Below are 21854 nucleotides of genomic sequence, written 5' to 3' on the forward strand. Positions count from 1 at the left end.
ATGCAGTGGCTTAGTGGGTACCACAAAAACTATTCTCATAGCATAGAACAGAGATGGCGAACCTAGGCTGCAGCAGGCTGTTTTTTTATCACTGACAGCTCTAAAAGGTTCACCGTCTTTGGCACAGAGCACAGTAGCTTGTTGGCAATGCGAGGCTTTTAAGCCAGGGACACACACCCACGTAGATCTCATCCCTGGCATCTGAGCCGTCAACTGAAGAGCTCCTGTGGCTATCTGAATTGAGGGACAAAAGGCACCCAGTAAAGAAAAACACCACCTGCCCTGCCACCAGTTGCAGTCCCTGTATTACAGTCCTCTAAAAAGACTAACACCTGTATTTGTTGAGCCCAAATGCCTCTTTGAACCCTTGCAGACCCCATATGTGTTAGTTGTCACATGTGACAAACGTAATTTCAGTTAATTATTTCCATTTTTCCCTCCACCACAGTTCAATGGGGAAAAACATTTGTTTCATCTTCCCATGGTCTCATTCATTGGCAGCAGAGTGGCTGAAAGAACTAAAGAGAAAGGACAGTCTGGAAAAGAAAACCCTGAGTTGACCAAATTTTCAAAAACTGAATTGAATGGTCCCTCGGGGAGAAGCGTGAAGGAGTGTGCCGTGCCTACCAATGACAGTGCCACTGGCTGTGCTGCACCTTCCAAGGCCCCTCCTACAGGATTAACTGCAAAATCCCAGCCCACATCTCTGCTGGAAATGTGTAAGCGGGCTCATTACTCAGAGCCAAGATAAAGGATAAATCTTTATGAGTACCGTAAGTATGAGTCATAAAAAATAGGAAACACATGTAAGACATATACAGTGTAATAGTACCAAGCCAGGAAAAGTGTTTAGGAAGTGTATATAAGAACATGGCAGAAGGGGATCAAAAATTACCCTTGTACATTGCTCCAAAACACATCGAAAAAACTCACAGCAAGTCAAGGGTCTATTATCACTCTGTTCTCTAATAAACATAAGTCATTTCCCTACTTGGAAATACACTGGTGTTTTTTTTTAAAATGCAAGTAGGAGAAGAACTGACTCGAGAAAAAGTAACTTAGAGTAAGCTTTGAAAGATTTTATGATTTGGGAAATTTGAACAGCTTCCAACTAAAACACTGGGAATTAGATCTTTAACAGCATTAAAAATGAACAAGAAAGATTCTTTCAGAAAAATACTTGCTTGCAATCGTCCTCTTACCATTTCACATAGAACCTCACTATCTCAACAACCAGAGGTGATAAGGGAAAAAGGAGCAGAATCTTTAAACCTTACTTAAGCAGGAAACAAAAATAAACAGCAACACGTGCACTAACAACAGACGGCATGGAAGAGCCAGGCTGAAGCCTCTCAGGGACGCTGGGCTCAGCAGAAAGAACTCTCGGCAGGGAAGAAATAGAGTCCCCAGCCCGCTGCACCAGATGAAAATAATATAAGGGAGAATAATTGGCCCCTAAAAGCCTGCTGGGGATGGATGGTTGAAGCAAAATACATCATCATAGGAAATTAAGCTCTTAATTTTGAAAGTTCCCTAAGTTTAAGACTGAGTGTGGTAAACAAGAAAGGCTGAAACTGAAAGGCCATCTGTCTCACACCAAAGCATGCATGTCCTCAAGGACTTGGCTCTCTTAAACCCAGCCTTCTCCTTTATCTTTGGAAACTGCTGCGTCTCAAGGAGACCACTGCTTGTATGTCTATCTCCTTGAGCTTGATAAAAGGAAAAATGTGTTGTTTTGAGCTTCATTAAGTGTTACATTTACCCACAGTTCTAATAAAGTCAATGCTCTTGAGCTACTCTGAGGCGAAGTCTCAACATAACTTCCATCTCACACACAAAATCATTCAGTTGTAGGCCAGTAAAACACCCCAGGAGGACAGCTAGCACTGAGAAGTAGAGTGCCTCACTCAGTTATTTTTCAGTCTGCAAACGATTGCCGTAAATCTTTGCTCTCCTCTCTCTCAAGGCACCTGGGTATGTGGTCCCTGAGAGCAAAGCCATACCTATGGCAGGAGGGGCTCACCTCTTAAGACATTAGTGCAGTTTCCATTTAAATCAGCACCCAGGTGCTGACTATTGACCCTGTGGCAAGTGCAGCTCTAGGCATGCAGAATCTCATCACCAGCTTTCTGCAGCAAATTCAAAAATCAAATGTGTGTACATGGGTATCAACAAATAGAAGTTAGATGTTGTGGGTACAATTCGATATCTGGGCTCCAGGAAAGAATCAGGCTACAGCTGTCATCCTGGATCCTAAAGCTGGCTTTGTTCATGGTTCAGGGAAAAATGCTCTAGTTAGAAAGCATTATTAGAGGGCATCTTGGGACCCTACAGAGAATCACTCCTAGGAACTGAAATTCATAGCCATTTGAACACTTCTGGCAAAATCCTATCAGATTACTAAAACAATCTGGTAATAAATTTGTAAAAGCCAATTTATCTTTCAAACATGCAATCCCACTCTTTCAAGTTTAAAAAGGCTACCTGCTATCTGGGCTTTGGCTATTTTAGCCTTTGAGGTCAGGCCAGCTAACTCAGAAGGACTACTTCAAATTGCTGAGGGACCTGATAGGCTGGAGAGAAAATCCAGGGCACGTGAGTGCAATGGAGGCCAGGCAGCACGTCTTCCAGTCAGATTCCTGTGTCTTTAAGACCAGACCCTCATAAATGGCTTGCTTCTGCTGGACACTATGCTCTAAATAAACATTCTTCTGGCCGACACACAACTTCCTGTAGGGTTGTGGTGGGTAAAGCTTGAAGAGGCTGCCAAATCCAATGACCAGCAACTTCTGAGCTGACATAGAAAATAAGCTACAAAGAGTTGAGTCCAGAGTAAACAAAGGAAAGAGCCACATTAAATAAGGAACAAATTACTATAGAGGCACAGATATTTTCAATATTCACCGAGCAAGAAAACAAATTTTTTTAAAAATCAATATTAGGTATTTAATAATACACAGTAGAGTAAAATGTTCTTTTTCAATTGGAGGAATCCAAGTAAATTAATTCCAGCAATATTAAGAATTGACTCAAGAGTCACCGCCTACATCGTGAGGACAGATCATTCTCAATGGCACAACTTCAAACCTGGCTCGGATCAAATGAGCTACCCTAGGGAGCAGCACGAAGTCAAAAACCATTTATAGCTCTTTACCCAGCTGAAGGAAAGACTAACTAGTTTACTAGCAGATGACTAAAACCCCTAAGAGAAAAGAAGAACGTAACAAAGATTTAGACATGTGCTATGGAAAGACTGCAACAGATCTACATAGTTTAGAGTAAGTCACAAGATGAATTAAAGGAGAATTAATTAGGGGGATAGCAGTAATAGAAAATGGAGGGGGCTGGGGACCAAATACCAAGTCCACAGAAATGATGGAAATCAAATAAAGATGCACCGTGGAAAAGGAGAGTAGTTTTTAAAATGTGCAGTTAAACAGTGTCATCCAGCCATGTTAGAAACCAATTTGCATAATGCAAAAGAGGCCCAAATCCCATTCCCTGTCCTTAACAAGTCCACTTACCAGCTGGGTGCACAGAATGATTCACACATGATTCAGCACCAAAGAATACAAGAAAGATCAAATTCTGTGCTCTGGGGAGATGCAGAGTTTGGTAGAGGGAACTGGAGAATTCAGAGCAATGTTTAAAAAAGAGAGAGGCAGACAGGATAAAGGACTCAAAAAAAGGAATCACTGATGTCAGGTGTAGTGGTGTACACCTATAATCCCAACACTGGGAACCACAATGAGTTCGAGGCCAGCCTCAGCTACATAGTGAGTTCAGACCAGCCTAAACTACCAATACCCTGTCTCAAAACAGAAGGCTGCTGAAGAGGTAAGACTTAAAGTTTTCTAACAAGCAAGGCCTGGGAGAGTTAAGATAGAAGTTCAGGGAGAAAAAAGACCGTCTCACTAGGTTTTCCAGGCTGATCTCAGACTCCTGGTTTCTAGCAATCCTCCTGCCTCAGCTTCCCAAGTAGCTTCCCAAAGTTCATGCTATGGTATCCAGGAGTAAGGTTCTAGAATCTGGACTCTAAAGCATCTGAAAGAGGTTCATTATAGAGGCTTCACATACCACACACACTTTGAGAAACACTGATCTGCAGGAGTGAGCTCAGACCCTTACTTGTGTGGCATTTCCAGTCTCATCTTCTACTTCTAGGCTCCACCCACTCTTACCCCACCACTGTCCATCCTCTGTCCCAGGGGCTGGCAAGCTTTCTGCCAAAGGCCACACAGTAAATATTTAAGGCTTTGTATTCATGGTATTCAATCAAAAACAGCCACAGATAACATATAAACAAATGGGTGTGATTGCATCCTAATTAAACTTCATTTATAGAAACAGGAATCAGACAGATAAGTATATGAAGAGATCATGGCACAGCCATCCAGTGGAATACTACTCAAGAATAAGAAGGAGTGAAATAATGGAGACACGCTACAACATAAACAAATATCAATAAATTATGCTAAGAGCACATACTGATGATTCTATTTATATGAATGTCCAGAATACAGAAATCTATAAAAAAAAAAAAAAAAAGTAGGTCAGCGGTTGCCTTGCAGTGGGCAGGGGCACACAGAAAATGGGGGAATGTCTGTTAACATGTATAAAGTTTCTTTTCAGGGGTACTGAAAATATTCTAAAATTAGATTATGGTGTTTGCTGTGTAACTCTATAAATACTAAAAGCCATTGACTTGTATACTTTAAACAGGTGAACTTTATGGTGTATAAATGGTATCTTAATAAAGCTATTTTTAAAACTGAAGCATGCTGGATTCAGGCCAGTGACTCAACGACTATGGTTTGCAATTCCATCTGTAAATCGACCATTCCAAACATGAAGAACTTCCCTCTGCACTTGGTTTCTGTTCTTCCCTCTTGATACTGAGGCCTCCACTGCAAGCCCTCCCTCAAATGCTTTGTCTTCTGGAAATCCTTCCTTCACTTCCAGGTAAAATAACCACTCTCTGCCAGGGTAGCACATGTCTGCAATCCCAACACTGGGAAGGCTGAAGCAGGAGGATCCCTATGAGTCTGAGGTCAGCCTGGGCTACAAAACAAATTCAAGACCAGTCTGAACTTTATAGTGGAACCCTGTCTCAAAAAGATGAAAAAAAAAAATTACCAGTCCCTTTGTTCAAATTCTGAAAAATCTAGTTAATATATTAGTCATTATCTGCCACACTGTATTAAATTTAATCTCCTCTAATCCCAATATAGATGCTGAAAACATAAACATGAGTAACACAAGAAGAGTGGCACACAGTAGGTTTTCAGCAGATAGCTCATCAACAGGTCTGTGAACAAATAAATGACTGAATTATGGGAGTGGTATTCAGAGAAAACTGGTTTATGAAGTGGGTCCCAACCAAGATGGAAAGAATCAGGGCCTAAACTGAAGATGCCAGTCCCAGGAGATGGGTTAAGGAGCAGGATAGTGAGCAACAGAAAAATTCAAGGAAACTTGCAGAGGAAATGATGATAAAACTTGATGATAAAACTTGATGATTGATCAAATACAGGGTGTGAAGGGGATGGAAAAATCCTTGATCTTTCAAAACTGCAAAGAAAGATGGTAAAGGTAACACTGATGGGATAGGGAGACTGCCTGAAAAAGCCAGCACTGAGGTAGGCAGAAGTGGCTTAGGAAGTTCCTTGAATTCCATTTTAAAGACAATGAAAAACATCACTAACTAGTATTTAGTTGCTTCCTGTGTGCCAGGCACACATGGCACCTTAACTGTCCACAGATGTCTCTCAGCAGTCAGCAAGCCCCTATCATCACCACCTCACAGGTGAGGAGCTGGGGCCTACAAAATTAAGTCATGCACCGGGGCCACGTGCTGAGAAGTGACAAAGCTGAGATTAACCCTGTGTCTGTACCATATTGATAGCCACTCCCACACTTAGGGTACTCAGGAGGAGCTCAAGGAAGGCCCAGGAGGTGGGGTGCAGCAGAGCCCCCATTGTGGAGTTCTACTTGAAAAGCCCACAGAAAGTACTGGGAGTCATAAGCAGGAGGTGACAGCTAGAATCCTAAAGCCAGGAAAGCCACCTTGGGAAGAGCAGATAAAGGAAAACAGAAGGGCAATGACTGAAGAACTCTGGAGAGCCAGGCACGGTCACACATCCTTGTAACACCGGTTACTTAGGAAACTGGGAAAAGAAGAATTTGAGTTCAAGGACAGCTTGGGAACTTAGTGAGATCCTGTCTCAAAATAAAAAATAAAAGGGTTAGGGATATAGATCAGCAGTATAGCATTCCTGGATTGCATCCTGGCATCACAAAAAGAAAAAACAGGTGGAAAAGAAAAAGGAGAACCAGGCAACAAAGCACCCTGAAACCAAGAGGAAGCGGCCAGAAAAGGGAGTGCTTAGTAATCCTGAAGTTCAGGCATGGCCTTTGTCCTAAGAAGAAGAAAAGCACAATAATTAAAATACATTAATTTGCACAGAAATATTTAGAAAACACACTAGAGGGAAGAGTGGAAGGTTAACAAATATTTCTGCAGAATATGAATATTCAAGTTAGAGATATTAGCAGTAAGTTTCCTTTGACTCTCAAACAAAATGTCAAAACAGCCGATTAGCACTAGAAACCAGAAACACAAGTTGGATAACTGTATGTTCTGTGCACACACACAAACCAGGCATTTTCCTAATCAGCAAATCTGAGTCTCAGATTTGTAGACCTGTTCTTTACTTTGACTCTTTCTTATACTCTCAAAAAAATTCTAAGCGCAAAAATGTCATATTTTCAAATGTGGAAGGGTGTTCTTATAGAATCATTTTTTAACAAAAATTTCAGGAAATTAAGAAAGTCCAGGGAAGTTGCCGTTACAACAACAGTGTGGGTTGTAATTCTGACCTGTAAGATGACAAAACATCATGCTGTTTGGGAAATATTGCTGTCGGGCAAATTTTAAAAGGGATGAAGGCAGTCTCTTCTCCATCCCAAGGAAGAAGCAATAATCGGAGAGGCTTTTTCAATCTGTCAGCCTCTAGCCAGCATAGAACATAACCCAGCATGACCTCATGCTCTAATGGTAGAGTCCAAACAGGCTCAATCCCCATGGTGGGGTCAGGGGCTGTGCTTTCCCAGGGCAGTTAAACAGCACGAGGACCCTCCTATGACCAATAACTGGGCCGCAGTGATACAGACCGCAGTAACACTGTTAACTTAGTTGGGGCCCTTGTTTGTTTGCTAATCCTAGTGGTTAGTAATATCTAATTCCTGCTTTCACTTTTTCTAAAATTTTAAGACTGAGTTTTCAGAGAATTCCTATTTGAGAATTAGATGTAATTTCAAATGACACATCTGTCCCCAGCATGTTAGAAACCATTCATGACCGGTACAGCCAGTCCCAAACCTGGCTTGCGTTGTCATCTGCTGCTACAACTCTGTCTTGCTGTCCTACACTCTGTTCTTCTATACAGACCTGGAATGACCCTCTTCACGCTGCCCAGCAGGGCATCATTTAAATAGCCTGGAGTGTCTTCAAGGGAAGAGGCGGCTCTTTTAAAATGTTGTGGGCATCCTATTCAGTTAGGTTCTCTGATCCTATGTGAGAGACACAGCCGGCTTTGAAGGTAACAAAATCATTTGTACAGGAACACTGAATAAATGAGAGAAGGAGGGAAAGAGAGGACCAAGTGGGAGGGAGAAGGGAGACAGTGAGAGAGAAACAGATCTCTTGGGAAATTCAGTGCATCCAAAGTAGGTCTGTGATAAATGGTCTGATGATGCTGTGATAAATGGTCGGGCAGTGGTTATATATGAAAGGTGCTTGTTTAGAAACTGCATTTCACTAATATACAGCTTGACATTTGGTTAGTACATATTATGTGCAAGATGTTGCAAAATAATTAACACTAGAGTTTTGGGGGGTTTTCCCTGCATAAATACAAGACTATTACTGCAAAGTCATTCATGAATTAACAGCAAAGAAAAAAATTGTCCCAGATAAAAAAGAAATGTAGCTAACTTGCTGGTATTTATTTGATGTTTTGTTCTCATATTTGTACTTTCTAAAAAGCCAGCCTTGAAACTGTGCATCAGTCTTTTCAGCGGAGGTGGGTACAGGCAAGATACACACCCACCGCCTCCCTCTCTGAGCACTTCCCCCTTTTTAATAACTGAGGGAGGAGAAAAAGAGAAAAGCTAACCATCTATTAATATTATAGAAACAGGAAGAAAACTACAGATGTACAGATGAGTAAATAGGTAGATGAGGCAGGTGGACAGGCAGATATCTCCCAATCCACCAAAATTCTTAAAGTAACAGAAAAGATGTTAAACCAGATGACCAAGTCCCTATATTGTAGCTCTTACAACTTCATTCTCAGTAGGAGATCTCTCAATGCACCAGTTCCTCCTTCCACAGTTAAATCAAGTTTGGTTAAAAGAAGTTCTGGGTTATAGGTAGAGGACAGGTGAGTTACTGTGAAGGCTGCTGAAAGTGTTATGGAAATGATTAACTATGAAAACAGACAAACATCCTCTTGGTGGAGGTATTTAGTGTGGTGATTAGCAGCCAAACAGAGATCAATGGCTCTTGAGTTCAGCCCTGCATTTTATAATTACTGACACTTGGTACGATAATCCTAAACCAAGGAAAGGAAAAAAACGACAGTGTCACACACAGCCCAACCTTGATATGCTCTGAAGACCCCAGAAGAATAGGAAAGGACACCAAAAACTGGAAAGAGCTGGGGCTATGCACAAGCCATCCCTGAGACCTGCTGGCTCAGCCAACTTATAGGGCTGAGCTGGCTCAAGGAAGTCTGCAGCCTGAAACAAAGTAAAAGAGAGGCCACCTTGAGGTGCAGAAAAAACTTGAACTGCATCCTCAACACAAACCACTAGAGGCTGGCTCCGTGACACACCACCTCCCAGGCCCTCCTTGCTAACAGTGTGACTTGCTTTTCAGGGTGCTAAGGACTGGCAGAAGTAACACAAGTGCCCGGCATGGGGTGGCCCACAACAGGCACATAATCTCCACCACAGGGGCTGCTGTCACTGTTACGTGGAGAATAAAGAGGTGCTTTAAAAAAAAAAAATAACATTTATTTGTGCTTACTTCCTTCTCTTTCTCCCAGTTGTGGTCTTTTCCTGTCCTCAAAAGAACCAAGAAAGGAACAAGTTCATGCCACAGTCCTCAAAGAAGGTACAAATTCCAAGTGATTTAGAGCCACATGTGTGATTAACCACACATCCCATTTGGCCATGCCTGCCAAAAAGCTTGAAGCCAAATTTCAAACTCAATCATAGCAACCACACTCATCCACACAGCCAACAAACTACACTCTTCTCTTTTGGTTCTTGTTTTGTCGTACATCTGCTTACATTGTTGGTATGTTTGTTGCTGGAATCCATCTCAAATCTTTTTCTGGGAGGAAGCAGAGAAGCAAACATATAAAATCATGGAAGGCATGGACTTTCTGATGGGTGAAGTTATTAAGCCTGGCTCCTTTCCCATGTCACTGGAGCCTCCCAATTCTCACTCCACCCTACAGCCCCATGCAGCGGCACACCCATGAACAATCCCTCCTTTGGTGGCAGAACAAATACATAAATGTAAAAGCCCATGTCTTTCCCGTATGTGTGAAATAGCTAACTAGGGGCTTCTAGCAGTTTTTATAATAAAAGCACTTAGGCAGGATGGAAATAGAAAAGACCCAGACTACCACATAAAAGCAGATCACAAGTAAAAACTGGAAGATAAGAAGCAAAATTGTTGCCATTCCAGCAACTAATGAAAGCATGTTTCTGTAAACAAGGCTCTGATGATGTTAAAACCCTTCTCAGGAATCAAGAATCAGGGGAGAGGCTGAATTTGGAAGGAGCATATTTTACTATAGCCAAAGGGCACACGGAACTAGATTGTATACTGTTTTACTTATTCTAAAAGACAAATCCAATCTATCAGGGCTGTTTACCCTATTCTGTCCGCTTCTGCCTGAGAGTCTTTTTCTAATTTCCTGTTCACGTCTAGGGCTGTTGTTTCCAAAACCAATGATTACAAATGAGAGGCGGGATCTCACATGAAAAATACAACTCTAACTCTCATTGTCCTGATGAGAACCCAGCAGGGAGGCCAGGAAGAGAGTGGTGCTTTGGTACCGAGGGTTTCAAGACATTGCCGTATCAAGCATGTTTCTGGTATGAACCTTCTGCCAGCCAGTACAATCATCTGTACAACTTAAGTGTAACTATTTCCCCAAATCTTATCAACCTACTGCAGCTACTCCCTCCAGGTAGGCTCTGTCACCTCTTCTACTCAGGGAAACAAGAAACTTTTCCTCAGCTGCAGAACATTAAGGCACCTACAAGGTAGGAGTTTAGTAACATGCGAGAGAAGGGGATTTATCACAAATCTGGCCACTGGTCCTGCACTCCTGACAGGCAGAGGGGAAATGGGGCTGATTTAGTAATTCCTTCACATTCAAGGATGACACTATGAAACGGAACTGTTGTAATCATTAGAGTCAAGGTCAAGTGTGGCCTGTAGCCAGCATGGTAATTCTTCTACTAATTTGTAAGAAATGGTACATATTTCATTTTGAAAAATAACTGCCCCAGACCCTCCCATTAATACCCCTCCCAAACAGATCAGCTGTTATTTCCAACATAGCCCATATGTCACATCTATAAAAATAAGTTATCCATTGAGAATAACAAAGAGTTGGGTGAGTTTAGACTATCGAAGGAAGCAATTTTAGTATTTTTTTAAAAGTAAACTGACAAAGGTAAACTTTATGGGTTAATTACAATGTTAGCAGGTATCATGAATTTTTAGTATCTTTATTAAGATAGATTCATATCCCATCAAATGTACCCCTTCATGATTGGGACACTTTTTAATTATTCACAGGATTGTTTATGTTATCATAATTTAACTTTTGAACACTTTTACCTCCCACCCCAAAATAACTATAACCATTAGCAGTCAACCCCTACTTCCTCCTTTCCCTCACCTAAGCAAATACTCATCTACTTTGTCTCCATAAATCTGTGTATTCTGGATATTCCATTTAGTGAAACTATGTAACACAGTTTGTTACATCCACCCTTTACTTAGCATAGTATGTTTAAAGTTCATTCATAGTACAGCACATGTCAGCACTCCATTCTTTTTTATTGCCAAATAACATTCCACTGTATGGATATACTACATTTTATTTATCCATTCATCAGAGGATAAAAGTCATACTGTTCCCACTTTCTGAATATAATGAATAATATGATATGAACATTCACAGACAGGTTACAGAGTGGGATCTATGTTGTTTCTCTTGGCGCATATGCAGGAATAGAATCATTGGGTTACATGGCTCAAGTGATTTTTCAAAGTTATTTATATACCTGCAGTGCTGTCTCCGCACACTCAGTGATGGAGAAAGTCAGGAGCATGCAACTCTTTTCTAGCCCCATCTTACCACCCACCACCAAACTCTCCCTCTTATGCTCTCCTTGCCTGATGTCACTCTCCACATTTACTCTACATATGCAAAGTACTCTGAGTTCTAAGTATGAGAGCGCATCAGAGCCACGTGGAATTTCCAAAGATCAGTTATCGCAATCATCTTCTCAAATAAGATCGAGCTGCAACCACCTAATCCTCAAAGGTCCTTGAAAAAAGAAATAGTGCAATTTCCCTTAGTTGCCTATTTTCAGAAATGCCTTCAGGTCCATAGTTCCAAGTGTACATACACTACAGACACTGAAGGAGAACAACTTCCAGTTTTCAAACAACTTTGAGACATCGTCCACAGGCCTTCTTTCTTTCCTTCTCCCTGAACACATTACATCCTGTGATGCCAGCTCATTTTATGCATCTCTAGCACTGCCATCTCTTAAACTAGGCTCTAGAGTTCTACTATCCTTGCTTAAGGTATTTCTCTTTTCCTCCAGTAGTCTTACTGAATTTATTTTCTGAGTCAACAACAGTGTCGCACAATTTAACATCAAGAATGTGGGGCTGATGCTGCTTCTGTAATGGCCTGGACTTTCTTTTCCTTCCCAGTTCCTCGGAGAAAAGCATATATAAAATGAGTAATTATTGCTGCTAAAGAACTGCTGGAGTCAGCAACGCCTCGTAGGAACTGCATTTCCTCCTCTTCTCCCTTCCCTCCCACCACAAACTCTCCCCCGTAAGTTAAGAATTAAAGATGCATTATGGGGATAAAGAAATCTGACCTGAAATATGTGTTGCAGCAACAATGGCAAGCAACCAAGAGTATTAACAATAATTTCCAGTGGAGCTAGAAAGGTTAGATGATCTGTCTTTGAAATGAGCCAATTCTGCACACTTTCATGAGATTAAACTCCATTTGCTTTTCCTTCTGGCTGCCTCATGCCTCTCCTTTTCCTGCTCTCCCTAAAAGACAGGCTGGTGGAGGCACATGAACAAATGGCTCTGGAAATTTATTTTCTTCACTAGGAGAAACCTAAAAGATAAATTTCATTCTTCATCAGTTTTCCCATACTTCAGTGTGGTCAGGATTTACTGTACGTTCTTTTCCCCCTAGAAAAAATGTCTGAGTGATTAACATTTATGATACACTGGCGCAAAAAAAAAAAAAAACAGAATGACAACTGTATGTTATTTTGTAGGAAAATTTACCCCCTTAAAGAAGCCATTTTAGATGATGACCATTTTAGAGATACAAGAAAAGGGAGTTCATTTCTTTCTGAGAGTCACAACTTTGGCCAAATAAGTTATCTCTGCACCTGTTTCATCACCTGTAAAATGACAGGACCTCATAGGTAGATTATGAGTGAATCATGACGTGCTAGCCAAGAGCAAATACCAAGTAGCTATGAGCTGGCATCCTCCTCCTCCTCACTACCACTACTAAGCCCACTGGCATCTTCCAAGAATCTACCTGGACGGCACCAGGGAGCTACCACGGAGGATTTCATGGAGGTACAAACATTGCCATCTGTACTTCAGAGTGATCTCATTTCCTCTTGCATGCTGCAGGAGCAACAGGCTAACAAGGCAAAGCGGAAAAGACAACAGAGAGGTCCAGGTAAAGTTTGGAAGATACCTTACAGTTACAGATACCCTATAGTTTTCTCACAATCATGTTAGATAATGAAGTTCTTAAATTCTTCGCAGGCAGAGGGTCAGAAAATGGGAAGAGGTAAGCAATCCCTCTAGAGACAGAAGTCTTAAAGCTGCCCAGGTCAGAGAATAATCCATATTTTAACTCTTGCCTCATCCTGTATTTGTTCATGAGAATCCTTGTTGAGTCCAGCAGAGATGCTTTTCTGAAGAAAATCTTTGTAGACTCAGGGGTAAGGACTAAAGGCTGACACCCATACCTACCTCCCTCTGTGGCTGCTCAGAGCCCTTCTCATCGGTGCGGAGGTTCAGGACGTGTACCTCCTGCGGCAGCCCGGTGGTGCCTCTGCTGGCACAGCCCGACAGGACAGTGAAGCTCTCCATCAAGGCCTGGACGGGGTGGGAGGCATTGACAGGCGACAGTTCACAATGGGCACTGGACTCTGGACCTGATTGTGGAATCAGACACAAAGTATTCAGTGCAATTCTACCGCAGAGCGGATAGCAAATCACTGCCAATCCACCAAGAAGCCTTTATAAGTAAACTGTTTCCAAAATAAAACAACAACAACAACAAAATCTAGCCTATTCTTCTGAAACTCCAACCTCTTATATTTCTTTGGGATGATTCTGCTGTATACTTGATTTTCTAAATGCCTATTTAGACTCACAAATAACTAAGATATTCCTTCTGGATGGAGGACACTTTTCATTTGACATTTGTATTTAATTGTTCCTCTCGTGGAAGAAAATAACAGAAAAGTAGAAGAAATTCTTAAAAGACTCAATATTATTATGCATTAAAAAAATCTCAAAAAATAAAAAGGCATACAATCCAGTCTCTGCATTTTAAAAGATTTCATTTATTAAGGAAAGCAGAACAAACTTAAGAACAACACAAAATAGGTTGGTGTGAATAGAGGGAAGGACCAATACAAAATTTGAGCCAGAGGTCAGAAAAATTCTCCCTCAAGAGGAGAGACATGAGCAAGTGCCCCAAATAGAAAATGCAGAACCCTGCTCATAGGTGGCTCCTGCTTTTTCCCTCTTCTTTTCTCTAATCAGCCAAGCCTTAAATTCTAAACCCATCCATTTCTCTATTTCCTTATTCTCCCTAAGCTGTTACAGATCTCCCTAAGAGAGCTTCAGGCCTCAAGATCTCCAGCCCATCTTCTATATGAAGGAGGTCTTCCCATCCAAGGATGCTCAACTGTGCAGTGGTTCCAAACGTGCATGCCTATCCCTCTTATCTCCATCCCTGGAGAGCTGCTGGCCTAAGGAATAAAGCCAAAGCTCTTTCACATGGCACATGTGGCCTTTTATCCAGCCCCTTCCCGTCTCTCCAGCTGCATCCCACCCCACTCTAGCAACATCAACTTGCATAAAGATCTCCAAACATACTATGATGGTTCTCAATTCCTTGTCTTAATTCAAGCCTGTCTCAAATTGCTCTTCCATTCTAATTCTACCCTGCAACAAACATCCCAAGCAGAAGGAGGTCCTTTTATTACTCTGTCTCCCTCATCATTTCTCTGCTATCTGTTTCATTTACATTGATGGCCACAGGTGTATATATCTGTCTTTTTTAAAAGAGAAAAAGAAAACTAATTTTCAAAACAAGACAATTAGAGGGTAACAATGGTTAATACGTTGCATGTTATCTTTAAATTAGTTACTCAGAATACAAGATATTTAGCATTTATTTATCCAAACAATATTAGCACAACCTTCCTTTACAATGAATTAAGAGAAATTAGTAGTATAACTATCTTAACTACCTATATTATTTCTTTCAGCTTCTCACATGAGGGAGACAATATGATGTTTACACACGTAAGTCTGATTTATTTCACTTAGAGTATGGTCTCTAGTTGCATCCACTTACCTACAAAATCCTCAAGTTTATACTTTTTTATGGCTGAGTAGTACTCCATTGTATAAAAAGACAACACCATTTTATCCATTCTTTGGTTGATAAGTATTTGGGTTGCTTCCAAGATTTAGCTATTACAAATTGTGTTGCTATAAACATGCGTGCACATATATTGCTGTTGTATGACATTTTTAATGCTTCTGGAAAATACCCAGAAAGGGAAGAGGTGGGTCAAACAGGACCTCCAATTCTAGTTTTTAAAGAAATCTCCACACTGAATTTCCATGTTGGTTGTACCAGTCTACACACCCACCCCAGTGGAAAAGGGTTCCTTTTTCCCCACAGCCCCTCCAGCATTTTGTTATTGGTTGATTTCTTAATGATAGCCATTCTTTCTGGAATGAGGTAGAATCTCAGTCTTGTTTGAATTTGCATTTCTCAAATGACCAGTAATGTTGAACATTTATACCCGTCTTTGACAACCGAATATGACCTCCTTGAGGGCTTTAGTTACTCATCTTTGTATCTTCAGGACCCTGTAGAGGGCCTAGCATATAACAGATATTCAAAAGTACTGGTTAAATGAATAAATCATTCAGTTTTTCTCTTAACGCTTCCTCTCTGATCAGTGAGTAGGACATCATTCTGCAGATTTAGAGTTGGCTGTAAGGAATGGATTTGGGAAACATTGCTACAGTGACGTGAGGTACAGCCTCATGACATTTCAAGAGTGACTAGATGGAGAGAGACAGTTATACAGCAGAAAGGAGAAACTGGGACACTGTAGGGGCCCAGGGACTGTCACCCTAAAAAGCAACATGCCCTCGTGAGCTGACTGCTTTAAATTAAAGGACCTTGGAGAGTGACAGATGCTGAAAGAGGCTTCCCTTGACCGCTTAAACTCTGGAAGGAAGGAAGTAATGACCTCTGGTCCCTTTCCCAAACTTTCACTCACTAAACTCACACTGCAGGAAGAGAGACTGAAGTCTGTCAGCACACCTGCACAGACGTTTCTCACATACCACTGTTTTCTGTTTACATGCTGGTCAATATTCCAAAGGGAATCATTTACAAACCACTGTCTGTTCTGCAGGCCAGAAAAATGTTGTCTCAGGCTACTGTATGTTCTTCAAACCCACCAGTTTCTCCTAAAAATCATTTTCAAACCTTCAAAATTATTCACATTCCCCAACCCTACTCCTGGTCTCTCCCCTAGAGAGGTATATACATTTCTCAGTCATTTGGTGTTAGTGGTTAATCAGAGTCCTGTGTTGTCATTTTATTCTTTTGCAGGTCAACAAATTTGTCTTTTCTCCTATTTAATCTGCCTTTATCCGCCTATTCCCATGAACCTGCAGAGAGAGAGAGAGAGAGAGAGAGAGAGAGAGAGAGAGAGAGAGAGGAAATTTCCCTTCACTCTCATATGGTAACATCTCATTTTCTCACACCCCTGGGAGTGTGGGGCTACTGCTCCTACTCAATAGCTGAGGATCCTGAGACTTGAACACATAGCTCACTAAAGCAACCTTCCAAATGGAATCCAGACAAAAAGCGCTGGCCATTATACAAATGCAAATTAAAACAACACTAAGGTTCCATCTTACTACAGAAAGAATGGCTATTGTCAAGAAATCAAATAATAACAAGCATAATTCTGGTGAGCCTGTGGGGGAGAAGCAATCCTTCTATATTGTTGATGGGAATGTAAACTAGTACAACCACTATGAAAATCAGTATGGAGAATCCTCAAAAAACCTAAAGACAGAAATTCTATTTGATACACATCTTCTCTTCTAGTACTTTCCCAAAAGAGTAAAAGTCATCATGATCACAGTGATACATGCATACATGTTTATAGAACTCATAATAGTTAAATCTTGGAAGTAGTCCATATACTCACCAACTGATGAATGGATAAAGAAAATGTGGTATTTATATACAATCAAAGACTGTTATGCCATAAAGAAGGATAAAGTGGAGTCATCTGTAGGACAATGGATGCAGCTTGAGACCATAAGATTAAGTGAAATAAATCAGACACATAAGCTTAAATATCACATGGTTTTTCTTATATGAGAAATCCAAAATATAAATAAGGGCAAAGTAAAAGAAGATAATAGGAAATAAGGACATAAACCTTTTGCAACTGGGAAAGAGATGGAGGGAAAAAGAGGGAGGGGAGGGAAAAGGTTTGAAAGAAGAGTTAAAATGTGTTACATACATACGTGTACCAACTCCTCATGAGGAACAAAATCATGTACTGCAGATATATACAAAGAATGATAATAATAATAATAAAGCTTTGCACCACTCCAATGAGTTCTTCCTGACATCTAAATAATAAAGGTCTTCCTCAAGACTGCACCCTCAGTCTAAAATGCAATGGACAGAGTCAGCCACTCCTGCCCCCCACTGCTATGTCATAAGCAAACACCCTGCCCGGTGGGCCAAGTCTATTTCAGGAGTCAGAAAAATTATCTAGATTGATAATGGCAATCTGGCCTAAATGAAATATGTGCCTTCTCAAATAATCACCAGCACTCTATATTGCTGGACTCTGCTTGGCTGCTTTCTGAGAAAGCTGGAGGTGCTGAGGGAAGATAACGAGGTGGCAGCAGCAAGCAGTACATTGTTGGTACACCCCCAAGCCGAAGAGAAAGTCTCCTCTCCCTACTCAATTCTGGGGGCCCACACTGAGAGTAGCTACCCACACTGGGAGACCTGACTTGGTTTCAGAGCCTCCTGCTGTGAATTTGAAATGATCACAAATTCAACACAGGTAAAAGTGCTTTTGAGTTCCAATTTGTCTATTTGTGTGCAAAGCTGTGATTGACATTTGGCCCAAAAATACATCTGCAAAAAAGCTTCAACCTGCTTAACTTGCCCACCTCCTTATGACTCCATCATTGCCCACTGGAGTTGAGCTTAGTTCACTAAACTGTTCAATTCTCCAGACATAAGTGACATAAATCAGCACAAAGCAATGCACAGGGTACACTCTGATCCAATGGCGGGACAAAGACCCTACAGAGAGACCCATGGGAGTCAATATTTCAATGTCAGTGTTTAGATTTTAAAATATCCTCTCATGGTAAAGGCTTGGTCACCTACCTATCCTACTGGGATATGGTGGTATCTTTAAAAGGTAGAGCCCCATGAAAAATAGTTAGGCTCTGAGGGACCGTGGGACCCTGGCCCCTGCTCCCCTATTTCCTGCTGCTATGAAATTAACCATTTCTCCACCACATATTCGTGCCATGAAGTACTATATTGCCACTGGCCCAGAGCAACAAGGCCAAGTGATCATGAACTGAAAACTCTGCCAAAGTAAGCTTTCTTCCTTTTAAGTTGGTTATCCTAGATATTTTGTTATAACAATGGAAAGTTGACTAAGATACTCATTACAGGGTACTCTTTTTTTTTTTTTTTTAACTGGTACCGGGGATCGAACTTATGACCGCCTGCTTGCAAGGCAGGTGCTTATGCCGCTGAGCTAAATCCCCAGATCCCTTACAGGGTACTCTTGATCAGCTGACACATTAGAATTTTAGGAGTACCTTATGGAATTTTCTCCTTTAAGTTTAGAAAAGAAAAAACATACAAAACATGATTATACTAAAAAGACAAAAAAAAAGGAATTATCCACCATAAAGAGTATGTAAGAAATGGTGCTGTCCACAGTTCAACACACAATTTCATGTAGGAGATAACTTAGGTGACTCCCCTTGAATGCAGAACAATTGCTTCAGCCTTAGTTAAACCGAACCCTGTCTCCATGTACTGATATGTACAGAGCAGGCTATGCTATTTCTTTCTCCCTTTAGTTGGCTCTAAGCAATGCAAATAAGGCTAGCTAAGATACTGATATATAAACCTTGAAGCCAACCGACTGTTTCCTGTTTCTCTCTAGCATTGTGTTCCCTATAAATGGTTGAGTCCAGCAGAATGGCAGACCCATATAGCTTCAGGAATGTCAACTGGATCTGAGCCACAGGATAAGAGGCTATGACTTCCCAGGGCACAAAAGTTTATGTATCAGAAACTAAAGCAACAGCCTCCTAAATCATTGAAATGCTACCTCACTTGAGTTATGCAGATTGATTTTTCTGCATACTATTCTCCCTGCATATTGCAGAGATGCTTGCCCTCAATGTGGCCAGCTCAGCTCACATTGCTCATGTAATTCTTGCCAATTATCATCATTACCCATCTTTGAGCCACTACCTTCTTCATGAGATAATAAATTCTGGGTGAGGCCTTGGATTAAGGCCTTTGTTCTATGTATCTTTACCTGTACCAGACTCAGGACCCCTTGGCTGCCCATAACTTTGAATATGTCTTAATGTCATTATTTTTGTCATGGTTTGCGCTGAGGTGGTAGATTAGAATGAACTCACTGGGATTCCAATAACATTTCAATGGGATTACAAATATAAAATTTCTCAAGCCATGAGGAGAATGAAAAAAAGTGATTGCAATATTTAGATTACAATATACAATATTTGGCTTACAATACTTCATACTGAGTGAAAATAATAAAATGCTCTCACTTACTTAGTTTTTACTATGTTCTGGATAATGTAAAACATCCTTATACCACACCAGAAGGACAATGCCCATTTAAAGAAAAGGAAGATAAGCTCAATCCACTAACATACCTATTTCAAGTCGCGTTAGTCACTATAGACCACAGACTGGGACCTGCCTTGAAATATTCTCTCTTAGCCAGCAGGATTCTGATGGGCAATATCAATGTGAATTCTTTGGGCTGCTATGCTTGGACCTTCTGGGAAGATCAAAAAGCAATCAAAATATCCCATAATTTATAACTTACTCTGTGATGAGTCCAAAAAATAAGATGGATTGGTGGGAGAAGAGATAGTCTGATAAAGCAACTATTGCAAAATGTTAGTTGTGGAATCTGGATGTTTGCTGGTCAATGATTTCAACATCTCTGTATGTTGAAATGTTTCATTAAAAAATGCTCAGGGGGAGGGGATGCTTATGAAAAATAGTAAGGCCAGAAATGCCTCCAGAAATCACACTCCGCTGATAAGAAAGCAAATAGGCATAATTTTTCAATGTATCAAAAGCCTAAAGAAATGTGCATATTCTTTTGCATCTTTTCTCTTTCTAATATAGGGTCTTGCTGTGTTGATTGGGTTGGTCCATCATCCTCATCATCCTCCTGCCTCAGTCTCCCAAGTAGCTGGGATTACAGGTGTGCGTCATCATGCCCAGCTAGTATATGTCGTTTGACCCAGTAACTTCTCCCCAGGCAGTTCACTGTAAAGAAATAACTGAGTAAGTGTGCAAAGAGTGCAAAATGTACCTAAGAAGAAAATTTAAAATAATAAATCTTTTAAATATTATAATTCTGATTCTGCCCTGATCTCAGATCTCTCATTGCTCTGCAGAGTAAGGCCTTAAACCTCCTCTACCCCAAGACTTCTGCGGCCCTTCCAGACCTGGTTCTACCTCCCAGTCTGGTCTCATCTCTCATCAGCCTGCACTTCCTCACTGAGCTACATCGATCCCAGCTGAGCCAGCTGTCTACCCAAATCAATTATTCTCCTTTTTTCTCTGCTAGTGAGACCCATATTTCAGTCCCACTTGAATTCTGGATGAGATATAACCAGAGGTGTCACACATAACCTCCAATGATTCATTAGGAAAGGAAGGAAGTATGGTCTGGGTTTTTTTCCTCCTTCCTGCTGACTGGAATATAGATGTGATAGACAGCACTACAGCAATCATTTTGACCGTAAGACAGAAGAAATGCTGAAAAGGCCAATATGAAGTTGCCTGAGTGCTTGATGAACATGGAGCCATGGATAAGCTCTGAAATGCTTCTTTTTATTTAAACACACACACACACACACACACACACACACACGTAAACTTTTGTTTTACTCAAGCCAAAGTCATCTGAGGTTTTCTGACACCTGTAGCTTAACCTTCCCTAATTAACATCCTTTCCTTCTTTTATGCCAGCTTTCTTCCCAGGAGCCTTTACATAGCCACAGTTTCAGTTTCTTTCTCCATCAACACTTTCCCTACCATCTCTGCTCCTTCCCACTACACAGGCAAGACAAACCCCTGCTCAGGCTGAAGATCACCTGAGAAACCCTCCTGTGCCTCTCATACAGTGTTAGGCAGCAATGTTTTCATATTCTCATGGTGCTCTGTACTTCCCTCCGTAGCATTTTGTGTGACTTGAGTCTTACAATTCTTTATATAATTCTGTGCTTAATGTGAGCACACATTAAATGTAACTTATACCACAAAAGAATGGAACCTCACCATTTTGTTTATTGTTGTCTGCCTTACCTGAGCACTTTGCCTGGCACACAGCAGGCACCCCAATATTATTGAGCAAACAGGAAAGAAGTATGAGGTGATCCATGCTTAACAACTTCATACCAGTGAGAGACCATCTATCTAGATTTCTTCCTTTCACTTTTTCTTGGGAGGGGCGCCTGGGGATTGAACTCAGGACCTTCATGCTGAAGTACATCCCTAGCTCTTTTTATTGTTTTATTTTGTTTTGAAACAGCGTCTTGCTAAGTCTCTGAGTTGTCCAGGGAAAGCTGGAAATTGCAATCCTGCCTCAGTCTTTCAGAGTACTGAGATTACTACACGCATGTGCCTCCATGCCTGGCTATTCCTTTCATTCCTTCCCTGAGAGCCAAAGTTGCGATTTTATACCAAAGAGAAAAAAATCATCATGAAGAGAAGGAGGTGGCATTTTCAGTTGTTAAGAATCAAGTTCAGTTGGGGTTTCCCCACCTTCACTGTCACAGAGGGTAGGAAACACAAACCAGTTTTGGCCCTCTCTTCAAGCACTCCTCTCCAGGGGCAGGCCAATAACCACCCCCTGCCACAGTTGGGTCAGGCCCA

General features: G+C 41.1%; 1 protein-coding gene across 1 annotated transcript in view; it reads right to left on the bottom strand.

The window, feature by feature from the left end:
• The window catches only part of Tgfbr3 (transforming growth factor beta receptor 3), a 192440-nt gene that overhangs the window by 102178 nt on the left and 68408 nt on the right, over nucleotides 1-21854 (bottom strand). Inside the window, exon 3 of the mRNA XM_003478932.5 lies at nucleotides 13346-13530. Coding sequence (XP_003478980.2) covers nucleotides 13346-13530 — 185 coding nt within the window. The remainder of the gene's footprint in view (nucleotides 1-13345; nucleotides 13531-21854) is intronic.

This window comes from Cavia porcellus, unplaced genomic scaffold (assembly GCF_034190915.1).
Source record: "Cavia porcellus strain 051 isolate PalLab524CR breed Dunkin Hartley unplaced genomic scaffold, mCavPor4.1 scaffold_1, whole genome shotgun sequence".
Taxonomy (NCBI): Eukaryota; Metazoa; Chordata; class Mammalia; order Rodentia; family Caviidae; genus Cavia; species Cavia porcellus.